The sequence below is a fragment of the Zonotrichia albicollis genome, chromosome 1 (assembly GCF_047830755.1).
Source record: "Zonotrichia albicollis isolate bZonAlb1 chromosome 1, bZonAlb1.hap1, whole genome shotgun sequence".
NCBI lineage: Eukaryota > Metazoa > Chordata > Aves > Passeriformes > Passerellidae > Zonotrichia > Zonotrichia albicollis.
In genome coordinates this window covers 38,727,116-38,741,514 of record NC_133819.1, presented here as the reverse complement: position 1 = coordinate 38,741,514, position 14,399 = coordinate 38,727,116, and the positions used below count along the sequence as shown (strand labels likewise).

The 14,399-nt window shown below is 37.5% G+C and overlaps 1 protein-coding gene across 19 annotated transcripts in view; it reads left to right on the top strand.

Moving 5' to 3' along the window:
- THRB (thyroid hormone receptor beta) overlaps window positions 1–14,399 on the top strand; it is a 163,955-nt gene that overhangs the window by 133,559 nt on the left and 15,997 nt on the right. For 2 of the 19 annotated variants that reach the window (XM_074538543.1, XM_005480946.4), the window contains exon 1: window positions 4,999–5,341. The exons of the other annotated variants lie outside the window; for them this stretch is intronic. In XM_074538543.1, the coding sequence (XP_074394644.1) occupies window positions 5,014–5,341 (328 nt within the window). In that variant the 5' untranslated portion in view covers window positions 4,999–5,013. Of the gene's footprint in view, window positions 1–4,998; window positions 5,342–14,399 lie in introns of those variants that run through there. 19 annotated transcript variants of the gene reach the window in all.

Genomic DNA, 14,399 nt, shown 5'->3' with positions numbered 1-14,399 from the left:
ATTCTTTGTTATTCAAGCAGACTAATGAGTCTGAAGTATTTCAATAAAAGGCACATCACACTGGCATTTTATGAGTCACAGACAAATTTAGTGTCATGTCATAGCCAAGGTACAGTGGGTTTTGTGAGAGGAGCAGTTTTAGAGAAATAACTAAGTTGGTACACGTGGAGAAAAGAGGTGTGCTGTTGTCTAAGTAAGATTTTCATCTAGTTTGTACCACAGGGCAGCTAGTTTGAATCTTCCTGCATCTGTTGCAAACCAAAGGAAATCATTTTATGTCAGAAAGATTTAGCTTTTTCTCCTTCAACTGTTATAAATGTATCATAGAAAAAAAGATTATTTTTTTAATGTCTTATCTTCCACTGAGACATACTCCAGGAACTGTCAAATGCACCAGAATTCCATAATCCTACCTACCTTATGATTTAGTCGCAAGTAGAGTTTTCAAAATAAAATAAAAACCATGAAAAATTAATTTTCTGTTCTTGTAAATGCTTGTTGTTATTTTGGATTCTGATGTTTGAGGTTTTCTTAGTTAATCTCTAAGTTTGCATAGTCATACTTCTGAGGGACCATTTTGAGTCTTTGATAATAGTGCATGAAATGAATAAATAAGGTGGTGCAAATACATATATTAAAGAGAGATGGTAACTCATTGAGTGGGCCCAGAGACAGTTGTATTTGATAATTTATGGGTGTTGCAAAAATGACATTAGTAGTTTTGCTCAAAAGCTATTGCAGTTTTCAGTATATGTAACTTATGATGTGAGAAGATCTGTCTGGAATGTAGCCCATGTTATGAAAGTGCTGATTTGTGTTTGCTCAGAAAAGCCATGATCTATTTTATCTTTTTTTCCCCAAAACCATCAGAGGTGGCTGAGACAATTCAGACAACAATAAAATCCATAAATAGGAAATATAACAGTTATTTTGTAATGTGTAAAAATTCATTTTACAAAACTAGGAACTGATAATCCAGGCATACAAATCTGTGAAGAGTTCAGAACAGTATATTTAATCTTTGCAATTACGTGTTTAAATGTGTAAAATTTTTAGTAAATCCTGGATTTTTATTCATCTTTATGCATGAAGTCTGAACAGCAACCAAGATAAGATCCTTCCATTTGGTCCTTCAGAAGTGCCCTGACTGATTTCTGATTAGAATGCTCTGCAATACCTCCCACATACTGACACTGCTGAATCTTTTAGGATGGCGTGCAGGGGTCCTATCTGCAGCATTACGATACCCAGGACTCTAGACCAGGGGTGCACAGTTTGGAAAAAGTCAGGAGAATAGGACTCTTGCAGGTAATATTCCACAGCAGATTAAATTGCACTGCATGATACTTCTTTTTTCTGTGTCAGGGACCTCTGTTGGTTGGGCTGTAGTGTTCAGAGGGACGTGACAGGATTTTTGTCTTTCCTTAACATTTCTGTGGGTTCATTTTGGTGGGTTTTCTAACCAAGCTAAGTCACAAGAGAAGTGCATCTTAATGGGGGTATTTCATTGTTTGTAATTAAAAATCTTAGTAATAATTTGTAAAACAGGAGTTAATGAAGAGCTGAATAGTGTAGTGTAAGGTGGTCTCTTCTGCAGCTTCCCCCTTTCAGGCATTCACAGCCTTATTTTTGCCCACCCAGTTAATATCACTGACTGCGTTAGACTTACTTCTGATTTACACCAGGGTGAGTATGTAAAAATCTTTGGGGCACTCCAAATAATTCCTGTCTTTTTTAGAACAATGGACTAACACCTTAGACTGTGAGAGGTTTGAGCTATGGATCTTCTGCCGTTACAGTGTCAAAATTTCTGTTTTATTCCTGGCCTGCTTGCTTGAGTTGAAGGGTTTATTCTGATGGTGATTAACTTCCATGTGTTCACATAATCAGACACATGTGAACTCATAAAACTCCAAGTGTGATATTACATTGCTGGAGGCAACAAAAGCTCAACATGACATGATGTAAAGATATATATATTCAAATAAGAATACAAAACAAACAAAGAAAAAAATACTATTCTACTCCACTTTCAGACTTTTGATAAAGAAGACACTGTCTGACTGTCTTGTATCAGAGAATTTAATTCAAAGGTGTGCATGAAATGAACCTACAGGATTGGACCCTAAAAGATTAAATGAAAATATTTTAGGAATATTTCAGTTTTTAAAATCTTTGCAGTGTTCTTTAAAGTGATTTGTTTCCAAGGGAACAACAATCTGCAGAGCTATAAATCTCTTTAATAGTAACATATCACAGGTAAGAAACCCACATTCCCTGGTAGTATTCATAATTTTTTTTGTTTGTTGGAAAAGTAATTTTTCATTTTTTTCTTATCCTTCACAGTTTCATGTAATTTAATTTCCTTATGGTATTAAAGGAACACTTGACAAAAATAGTACATGTGACACATTTCTGAGCATTATTGATGTAGCTTAGAATATAAGAAATATTTAAGGGATTTATTTTGAAACAGAAAGTAAGACACGGGTTGTGCCATGTTGAAGTACCATTTCCTCAGGTGCCGTCCTGGCTGGAACAGCTCTGTCTACAGAAGGCTTCAATTCTGTTTAGTTTTTCAGTAACAAACCTAAATCCAGTCAGAGGGGGAAAAAACAAGAAAATGAAAGATTCGTGGGAATTTTGACTTTGCTGGCAAAGCAAATCCACATGGGGAAAATTCTCACTAAGAATTTAAAGCCCAGCTTCTCTGGGTGGTGTAAAAGTATCCAGGTATTGTTTTGCTAACCTGTAAAACACAGCCTCACCTCTGTGGGAGCTCTACATAAGTTCCTGTTGATGGTACAGGGGATCTTTTTGTGGTAAATTAACAACCTAAGTACGGTACTTGGGAATGTTTTATTGGGAGCATGGAGAAGTAAATTCAGCAAGCTGTATATGTTACATACACTACAGCATTACCAACCCATCCCCTCAGTGGAATGGTTTGGGGGCTTTGGCATAAACAAATTTTGCAGAATTTCTTGAATGAAACAGGCATTTTTATGAAGTGCTGAACATCCATTATTGAAAAATCAGATCTTGCATGAGACATGCTTTTTATCACAGACAAACTCACTGTTTTTAAAATCTAGATGATGGGCCTGAACTAAAGTGAAAATTAACTTTTATTGTGTGCTTTTCACACTGTATTTTACAGTGGTATTTGTTGAGTTAGACAATGATAAATGAATGAGGGTTCATGAGGGTTTTGCTTGTTGGATTTCAGTAACTGTTTGCGGTCTTCATGAAATAAAATGTTTAAATTATTAGATTTTAGGAGAACAAGTTCATTTTAGAGGCAACTTCATTGACTTCAGTAGCACTGATCTCAATAGAGTTCAGTTTGACTTACCAAATGTATTATTATTTTATAAGCAAGTTAATAAGAAAGGCATGGTAGAGATGCTTCTCTTATAGTTAGAGAGGGAAGAAGAACTCCAAGTATGAATTTTAACTTCTCTGATCATTGGAAGGACTTGTCCTGGATTTGGTAGTTAATTAGATATTAACTGAAAATGCTACTTATTTAGAAAAGTTAGTTACAGTTGTGTGTTGGAAGGAAAATGTCTCTCTGTTGGCTGTTTTTATTAGTCTGAAATATTTAGCAATATCGGATAGGGAAAAATTTTGATATGTCATGCCCAGTTCTTACCTATTGCACTGAACTTCTGAGGACTATTTAAGAGTATGTTCATCAAGATTGTTAAGATGTATGCTGAAGATCCTAGAAGAAAAAGGCCAAGTTACACAGTAATTTTAGCAATCCTATAGTTTAAAATGAATTAAATAAGAAAGCTGTCATTATCAAATCAGTTTATTACTGACTTCACAAGTTTTACTGTATCTTAGCTGTGCTGTAAAGAAAAAAACAGATTTTTTCCACATAAAAAACAAAATAGCAGTTAATGTAAGTTAAAAATAAAATAGTTTTTTAAGATTAAAAAAAATGGCTGATTAAAGAAGGTATAATAACCATGCTGAAGCTTGAGGTACATTCGGCAATTAAAATATCATACAGTTTTTGTTGTAGTGGCATTGTCATGTTCATAGTTCATAGGTGAGCCAAAATACGTTCCTTCATTTCCTCGCTCTGTTATCAGAAAAAAAGCTCTTATAAAATACTTCATTACTGAAACAGAAAAGATAACAGAGCAGAATAGCAAAGCAATTAGCCTATTGATAATATTTAAGCAGAGTTCTTTTTGATGATTATATTATTTTGAAGTTTCCCACCTGTTGAACTCAACAGAAATTGCTTCTTGAAATCACTGAAGTTTAAAAAAAGCAGCTTTCCCGTAAATTCATTATAAGGCAGTGGGGAGGATTGTGTATGTGAGGAAGGCTGGGGAGATTCATGCATGTAATTCTGTAAAACAAAATCAATAAAGCTGATGACAGATTAAGTTGCTAAATTTTGTAACACTAGACTACTGTTTGGGTCATCAGCACAGCACTATTGGATTTTCTATGGTTTAATGCTGAAAAACAGGATTATTGATTTTAGGATTTTCAGCGTATCCCCTCTGGGAGTTCTTAAGCAGTCTTTATAATTCTTCACACTTAAGTTGACAACTACAGTGACATAACTGTGTCCTTGCCTTAGTAATCGTTTTCTAATCATATTGGAAAAGGCTGGAAATGGTTTATAAAATGATTATTCCAGACAAACGGGGGAACAGAAGGGTTGTCAGGATGTCACTTCTTTGTCTGGTGGTCATTGCTACCTGACTGCCATCTTCCCTTGGAATTAACTTACAGTCACAGATTAAGACCTTTGACTGTCATAAATCTGCTTCCCAATATGTTTGACTGGCAGGGGAGTTCACAAGCTGTCCCAATATAAATAGGATTTTAGCACATCAGGTGCTGCTCCGAAGTAAAACGGGCTGTTTTGCAGTCGACTTTGTTGGTGTATATTCATTGCTCCTTCCCCAACCCATGTGTATGCATGCCTGCGTGTGTATGCATGTGTGTGTGTACGTAAAGTAGAAGCTGAGATAGGCTAACAAAATGAACTACTGTATGCAAGAAATATATGAAGTGCACCCAGCTGCTGGTAGCAATTGCTACATGCAGTCCACTGATTATTGCACATATATCGAAGATAATCAGGGTTACAGCAGTTGTGATGCTCAGGTCCTGCACAGTAACAACATATATATGGAACAGGCCTGGGCGGTGAATCAGCCTTATACCTGTAGTTACCCTGGAAACGTGTTTAAAAGCGAGTACTCTGACATGGACATGGCCCTGAATCAGTACAACCAACCTGAATTTTTCACAGAAGAAAAACCTACTTTTTCTCAAGTGCAGTCGCCATCGTACTCTCAGAAGAAAGGTAGGGGCATTTTATTTAAATAACAAAAAAAAAATTATCTCTGTTTTTGTTTTTGTTTTGCTTTAAACTTACAGTTGCATCAGTTGGCTCAGATGCATCTTTGAATGTGAAGGCTGCCTGTTCAAAATTGAAAGCAGCAGTAACATAGGTTGCTAGGTGATTGTAAGGTTTTCGGAGAGCGATGAGGATTTCCAAGCACTTTTTCTTAATATATAAGACATTTGCAAGTATATTGCTTCTTTTTTCTGCTTTCCTGGGCTATTAAGTTCCTTTGCTATTCACCAGTGAGCTTGATAAGAAAGTTTCTCTCCTGAAATGTCATTATATATGCTGATCTTAAAGCTGTGTTTCTGTATACATACAAACTGTGTAAGTCCGTGTTTTCAGTAAATGTGAACTCTGTTTGCTCAGCAACTCAGGAAAAAGATTTTGAAAATAGGACTGTAAATATGTATGGGAAAATGTGTTTGAGTTACTGTTTTCTAAGTGAAAACCACGAGTTTCTGATTATGCAGAGCAAAAAAGACTGAAAATTCAAGAATATATCTATGCAAGAAAGATGACTTTGCATCCAAAAGGCTGATCTAATCAATACATTTGTGAGACAAGTTCAGTGTCTGCTCCCTAGGGGTTAAATCATTGCCAGTTTTTAGAATTTATTCTTTTGATTTCAAGTAAGCTAGTGAGATTTAAAAGGAGCCCAAAATACTAACAAATACTTGGAAATGTTTTCAGTGCTGTGGGTTTTGAACTCGGTAACCCAACTTATGCATATGAAGTATACATTCTCTGTGTTTCTTTAAAATCACATTATTAAAGAAGGAAAAAAACTTGTGTGTTATACCAAAATAATATCCTTTTCTGATCAGACCAGATTTTCTGTATGCAGTTTTCCAAAATCCAGATGAATCAGATGTAACTAGAGAGATAAAGAAAATACCATTTACTACTTTTGAAGTATCTTTGTAATGAAGAGCAGACTGTTTATTTTTATGAACTACATGGAAAACTGAAGTATTTTCCTCTGGACAGAAAATACTCATTAACCCTTGATGCAATAAATCTCTGTGATTGATAGAAAGATGTCTTAATTTTATACATTGAACAGCATCATATTTCATAATAAATAAAATTATTTTTAAAATCCTTCTTGGAAGCTGTGACAACATGATCAAATTGTAGGCTAAATGTAGTTATGGATAATATATGTTTTTGTGTTGTGCAACATTTTAAATGCTTTTTAAGGCTTTTTTATCTGTTGTTGGGTTTTAATTAATGACTTTATATCCTTTGTAGAATTCTTCTATTTCTTGTTTTTGGTTAAGGGAAAAGTTTAGCTCAGGATTAATTTAGAAAAAATAAAGACTTGCTGTTGCAAAGTCACTGAAGGAATACATTTCTCATAATGTTAAAGGTTATAAATAATACTTAGTACACCTAGATCAAAGCTTTAAGTTATTCCAGTGCTCAGGCACCCAACATCTGCCCTTTGTAAAGTTTTTGAACTTGTTGGTTTGAAAGAATACAGAGTTGTTTCTAAAAACTGCTTGTATGCCTTTATTTTCTACCACCTCAGTTTCACTAAGAAATGGCGGTGAATTTCCGAGGAAGCCTCTCTAGCAGGCTTTTAATTGATCATTCACAGAGACTGAGCAACGTGTTTTGGGATTCTTTAGAGCCTTATTACTGTGATAATCAATAAAAAGTGGCCTCCCTTCTGTCAAACCTTTGCAAATGTTGAGGTTAAGCAGAAGAGATCTAAACTGCGTGGAACATGTGCATCTTCTCTTTTCTTCTTTTTTTTTTTTTTAATTTCCATCTTTTAAGCAAGCTATCGTAAAACTAACAAATCTTTTAATCCTGTCCTAAGAACAGAAGGCTTTTCACAGGGCATGTGTGTCTGTATTGATCCAGAATTGATTGGGGGAGCGAGTGAGTTTGTTAGAGAAGCCTTGGTAATAGCCCATTAAAGCAAAATTAATTCCCTAAACAGGTGTTCATGAGGAGTTTTGATTGTTGCAGTTGGTATTTTTGTTAGTCGCCTGAAATTTGTTATAATCTCAATAATATGCTGTTCAAATCAGATTGTACTTTACAGTAGCACATGGACTTGTTACTTGTTTCATATCAGAGCTTTTGCTAGTTACTAAATGGTTAAAATCTTGTTTTCCCTCTGGGAAGAAACAAAATCAACATTTTATGTGTCGAAAAGCTTGTAATTTGTGAAAGGGTATTTAATTACTTCTCTATTTTTATGTCACTTTGAACGAATTCAGAAAATAACTTGAAAAACAACAACCAAAGACCCCAGCAATGTGTCACTGGGTGGGGGGGGGGGAGAACATTTATAAAGCATGGCCAGTTGTTCTAAATAGCAGAAAGCTGTTTCAGTTATTACAGTACATTAAAAACTATTATTTCCTGACTATCTGTCAGAAATTCTGATGAAAGAATTAACCTTTAAAGAAAAGAATTGTAGTCCAGAAAATCAGGAGTTGGAGATGTGGATTTAGCTTTGCATCTACTTGTTGCTCCATTACCTTTTGTGCTCTGGTGTACACTGTTAAAAGGTGACAGCACAAGGTTTGTGCAAGAGCTTACTGTTTTATTAAGGAAGCCCTTTGGGACCTGATCCTGCCCTAGGAAACAGACAGCCACATACACTTTGTTTTCTGTGTAACGCTGTGAAATCTGATAAGCAGAACAGGGCTCATCGTTGTGAGAACAAGGTGCTATTCTCAGTTTTGTCCCAGAGAGCTTAAACTGGAATATTTTTCCCCTCACACAGTGTTGCCAGCCGTGGTGAGCTTGCAGCATTGCCTGCTGGATGGGTGATGCTCAGGGGGAGCCTGTGCCCCCCTGCCCCTGTGCAGAGGCTGTGCAGACAGACAAAAATGTCCCTGGGTCTCCTCACACCACCTATGCTGTGAGGAGGAGTACCCAGTGACAGGAGGAGATAATGCAGTTAGGAAGGTACAAAAGAAATATGTACAGGATTCCAGAAACATCAGTCTCCCCACACTAGGTGTCTGCACAGTGTTTTGGACATTTGGGCAACATGGGAGAAGTGTCGGCAAAGTTAAAACTGGGATGAGAGCTGGCTTTTCGCTTTCCTTTGCACGGTAATTTCTCGGACAGCGTTAATGAAAGATGTCCGCACGTGTCTGTGAGGTTAGGCTTTAGCTTCACATTCTGTGGGGCAGAGAGCAGTGAGCAGAGGCTGCCCCCCAAAACAAGAGTTTTGGGGGGAATTCTTGAGATTAGGCTAGGGGGGCATTCTTGAGATTAGGCTGTAGCAGAGCCAGCTTCTCATCCTTGCAGCTCACCTTGCTTCCCAGATACCAGTGAAATACTGGTGAGGTTAATGCCATGTTTGGAAGGGCTCTTGGTATGGTGGGAGAACAGGGCTTTGAAAGCTGTTGTTATTGTTGTTATTTTATAATTGTATTTGCCATAATTATTTCTCTCTATTTTTTCTCAGGCAATTAAGGTGCAGCTGAGAATATGTAGTGTGTGAGTGCAACAGAATTAGCCCAAACTGAGTTCTCAGCAGTGTGAGAACATTAAGGTACTTTCTAAATAGCTAAGAAAAAGTAACATGAAGCTTATGCCAAAATGTCATCTTATCAATGCGGGGAGTGTGTGTGGATATAATCAATTTACAGAAACACTGAGAATTTGTCATCCTGGCCTTTGCAGCAGAGCAGTTCCCAGTATGTTAACGATTATTCAAGCTTAAAAATATTAATTTTGCTCTTGACCACCCATCTAAGGAAATAGCACTGAGAAAAATTGCATAATCCATTGCATAAATCATTATGCATTTGGAGTTGCATTTCTTTCATAACAAAAGTCAGTGGAAATAATGTGTTTTCATCTCCTTTACTGTAACCTTTCCACAACCAAATGAAGGATGAAAAAGTGAAGTAGTTATGCTTTGCTTTGTTCATTGAGGCTTAGATTTTCAAACAAATAACTTTCTTGCAGTACTAAGATACTGTCTCTAAAAACATTTAAATTATTTGAAGGGTGGGGAAACTGCATGATATGACCCCCTAAAGTGATGTATTTTGTACCTGTAGTTGGTAATGGCTGCAGGTACAGTACTGATTGTAGAAGTTTAAGTGACAACACAGTTTGGGCTAAAATGTTTTCAGCACATTCTCTGCAAAAGCACTGCTGTTGATAAGGTTTCTGACTCAGCCTAAGGAGCAAAGCTAATGCACTGAAGAGTCATGGAGAGAAAAAGGACTATAAAATGTTTCAGATTCAATCATTGCAGAATCTTTTGTAAAATTTTAGTAATTTCATAAATCAAAAAATGTCAACAGAGATCAAAATTGAGGACATGCAGGCCAGTTAGCTAACAAGAAAAGTGTGAATCTGCTCAGCAACATTCTCGGTGCTTCCAAGCTCAAAGGAGAAATAAGTCATTTTTCTCAGTGGGAGTAATTTAAAGGAAGTAGGAAACAAGGATCAGTGTATCTGCCCAGCATTTCAGATCAATGTTGATAATAGCACAAATAAGAATGGAGTATGCTTTTTCTCTGTTGGCTTTATGCTTTCACGAACACTCCATTTAAGCTTTTTCTGCACAAGTATGTCCAGGATGATGCATGGCTGTTCCTTGTAATTTTTTATAATTTGTAAAGAGTTCAAGGTGACTATGAAAGCAGTAGAACAGCAGTACAAATTTACATTTCAGTTTCAATACAGTTGAGGATTCTCAAGGTAGTAATTAATTTCATCTTTTTCATTTTCGTACTGTAGTGTCTAGTAAGTGAATATCAGCTTACTGGTAAGTCCTAACTCCTCATTTTAGTGAGTGATCTCTGGTCATGCAAACCATACCAGATGGGAGAAAGAAAGATTTCAGGGAATATATTTAATACATTCTCTGCCAGTGTACACTGAAAATTAAAGTACTGAATAATGGTCTTGAACTGTAACTGTCCTTCTGCAATAGCAAAAAGTGGCATTTTCTGTCTTTAGGCTATGCATCTATGGTGGATTAGGAACAAGCTAATAATGAACATCTGGCAGACAGGCATAATTTGTTTGCATCGGTGTTACTCATATTCCTGTTTGGTAGTCAAATACCATTTGGTTCTACAATTTTTTTAAGGCGGGGATTAATTCCCTAGGTGAATATCATGTTATTTTTACAGATCTAGAGATATAAAGTATGTGCAGTGATATTTTAACAAAACTGAAATTGGTTTTTTACTTTTCTTAGAAGATGCTTTTTATTGTTGATGTTATTAATGTGTACCAGGTACAGAGGGAGAAGAAACACTATAATTTTTCAGAGTTTTTTTATAATTGAAATAGTTTTTCTTTGCTTTGTTGGATGGAGGAATAGGCACTGAGTGTCTCGCTTGTGCCTCTCCAGCCCATTACACTGTGCAGGGTCATATATGGTGCTGTAAGGCATCATTCCTGCAAATGGTAATTAATGGAGGAGTACCTCAGATGACTGCATGGGGTAGCAGATCTCCTTCTGTTCTCATAACTGCTTGGGGCAGACTCATTGGGCATTTTCCTGTTAAAGGGAATTGTTTCCTGCCATGCCTCTACAAAGCTACAGTTGTTATTTAGATGGTTCTCAAGATTGGCTATAATGGATTATATGACATATTCTTCTAGAGAGGGGCAAGTGGTCCTGCTGTGTGCTTAGCCTTGCCAAGACAGTAAGATTAGGCAGACTGGCAGGTGGGAGTCTGGGAACCAAAGGTTTTACTTTACGCTACAGCGGAAACACCAGACAAGGCAGATCAAGGTGATTCACTGTTGTTCTTCACTCAAAACAAAGATCCAAGGTGGGCATTGGGATAAACAATGTCAGGTCATACTTGACAGATAATTAACTTGGAAGATCATATGGGATGCAACAAGTGACAGTCCATGGGGATGCTGAATACAGCAAACAGACTTGAAACAACAAGGAACAATATTGGTTGTTTTTGTACAATTCAGTGAGGTTGGTGTTGCTCTTGAACAGTTCCTCTTAGATATTTACCTAAAAGGTTTTGACCAAGAAATAAAAAATAAATTCTGACCACTTCAAATAGGAACAAACCTGATATTTCCATGAAATTTATCAGTAAGTTAATTTATTAGTAAGAAATTTATCAGTAAGAAATTTATCAGCAAGAAATTTATTAGTAAGAGCACCAGGGTTACTCTGTCCAGACAGCATCTGCTTTTCCACATGGGCATTTTTATTTTTGCTTCGGTGTTATTACACGGACATGAAGCAAAAGTACTTGTTGATATGAGAGACAAGTTACTAATAGTGGTGCAAAGAGTGAGACAAGTTCTGTTGCTTTTCTCCTTCCTCAGAACATCTAACAGACAACTCTGCTGCCATCCATGACTTCCCCAGGAATCTCCACTGCACTATTCATTTATTCCATGCTGGTACCATGTTTAGAAAAACAATGTTGAATTTCTTCCTGCTAATGCTGTCTCTAACTCTGAGAGGCAGAAAAAATGTACTGTCTATCTGCATGTCTTTCAAATGAAATTGTATTGAATTTATACAGAGGTCATATAGGATATTTGCCACTACTAGAAATTACTTAGAATTTACATTAGTGTTTGTAAGAACTGAATGCAAATCCACTTACTGCTTTTGCAGTGATGTCTGTCTGAATTGTGTCTTTTAAAAATACTACTGAAGGTCCAATCTTTCCAGTCTAACTGTTTCTAACCCCATTAGTTGTTAGAAGAAGTGTTAAAAATATAGAAAACTGTAACAGAAAGACAAGATATATGTATTGCACACTTTTGTTGCCAGTGATTTCTTGAAATAAGAATTTTCTACTCATGTTTCCTGTTCAATCACTAGAAGAGTTCCAGATGTGTACTTCCCTTGTGACATGGAGTCAGTCTGTGACAGTACTGAATATTTAGGTAGCTTAAGTAGGTGGCACTTAATGCTTCTGATGCAAGAAATTGGCAATGTGGTTGCATGTAAGGATGCCGTTTTTAATTTCTGACTAGGAGTGCCCCTAGGAGATTGTGTGTTCTGCCAGACTGAAAACTTTATATTGGATAAAGTCACGAGACCCCAAGAAGAAGATGGACAGCAGTGATCACATGCATGACCTACTGTATATATTTAAGGAAACAGTTTAGACAAGTGATCTCTTGCTCCTCCAGTAGAACAAGTTGCCATTGCATAAGCAGCACTAACAGTTTGTATAATTAATGAAATACCATTTCATTTAATTCAAAAACAATTCTTGAGGAAGCTAACCAAGGATACTGAATTTTTGAGGATGTAGATGCTATGCAAAGACTGTGTTTTGTGAATAGCAGTAACCAGCAACAACAGAAGCCATTGATCTTCATGATACATTTAGGGGAAAATTCTGCATCCCTTCGCTGCATCTTCTGCCCACTCTGTCAGCTCTGTGTTGTGTATGTGTTGCATGTGCAGAGGCAGGTGTGAGCAGAGTGGGGGCAGGATGGAGATAATAGCCTCTGCTAATCCCCCACTGGCATAGTGTCTATTAGGAGTCAGTGATGTAATTAGAGTTGAAACCCTGCTGTCTCTCATCTCTCAATGTCACATGGCCACCAGTCTATCCAAGCATAACTTGTTCATCATGGAGAAATGTAGCCTGAATACAAATCTACTCTTTTGCTGTCTTGTAAACTGGTTTGATACAACATTGAGATCTTAGCTCATTCCCCCACTCCCCTTTCAGAATATTGGCAGACCTGAGATGCCTGTATCCAGGAATGGCTTCCAAGTACTACTGCTTCCTTGCTTTAGAGAAGAGGATATGTATTCCTCTATAATTTGAGGTTCTCATAATTATACTCAAATTAGGCCATACAAATACTTTTTGTCTTCTTTACTTTCTCCTAATTTACTCACCAGACTCCATAAAGTTTAAGCATTTTAAGCTCAGTTAACTTAAAGTGTTTTGTCTAATTTGGATTTTTCTTTCTAGAGAGCCTCTGGAAGCATAACCTTAGGAAGGCATTTGAATTTAAAGTGTTACTGAGCTGACCCTCTGGCATGTTAACTGCAGGAAGATGATGGCCACCCGTCTTGCAGCATCCCTTAGCAGCCTTCTGCTGCCCTGAGTCTTACTGGTTGCCCTCCAAGTGACTGGTGTCCCAAGTCCCCAAGCTGTACCAGTTCATACTGCTGTGAGGGCTGCATAAAGACATTAACCTTCATGACTAGCCTTATGTGTGGTGCTACAGATGGATTCAGCAAGCTAGTGGCAAGGGATCATGTTACAGGCAGCTGCATCCAAAGGGCTCTTCTTCATTGCACTCAAAAATTCCACTCAGACAGCTGGCAGTTGATGCAAAACTGGGAGGAGTGGCTGGAACACCAGATGGATGTGCTACCCATTCAGAGCAACCTAGGTAGGCTAGAAAAATGGGGTGAGAGGAATCTCTTGAAGTTCATCAAAGGCAAAGGCCAAATTCTGCATGAGGGGAGGAGTAATAAACAGAGCAGTGCAGGCCCAACTGGCAGGAAACTGCTCTACACTGGAGTGCTTGGGGGTTTCTGGTGGGCAGCAAGTTGCATATGGGCCAGCAGTGTGTTCTTGAAGCAAGGGAGGTAAATGGCATCTCATCTGCTTTTGGAAAATCATCACCAGCAGCTTGAGGGATGTGATCCTTCCCTTCTTTTGAGCTCTAGTGAAACACATCTCCAGTGTTTGGTCCAGTTCTGGGCTCCCCAATAGAAGAAAGACACAGACATCCTGGAGTAAGCCTGGAAAAGGGCCACAGAGATGATGAACTGGAGCATCTCTTCTATGAGGAGTGACTGAGAAAACTGGGACTCTTCAGCTTGGAGCAGAGAAGGCTCAAAGGGGCATATCAGTGTGTGTGAATATCTGATCCCCCACACTGTAGAAGACAGGGCCAGACTCCTCTCAGTCCCCAGTGACAGAACTAGAGACAATGAGCTCAAATAGAAGTACAGGAAATTCCTTCTGAGAATAATAAAATAGTATTTTCTTTTCACTCTGAAGGTGACAGAGCAGAACTCTTGCACAGATTGCCCAGAAAGGTTGTGGAGTCT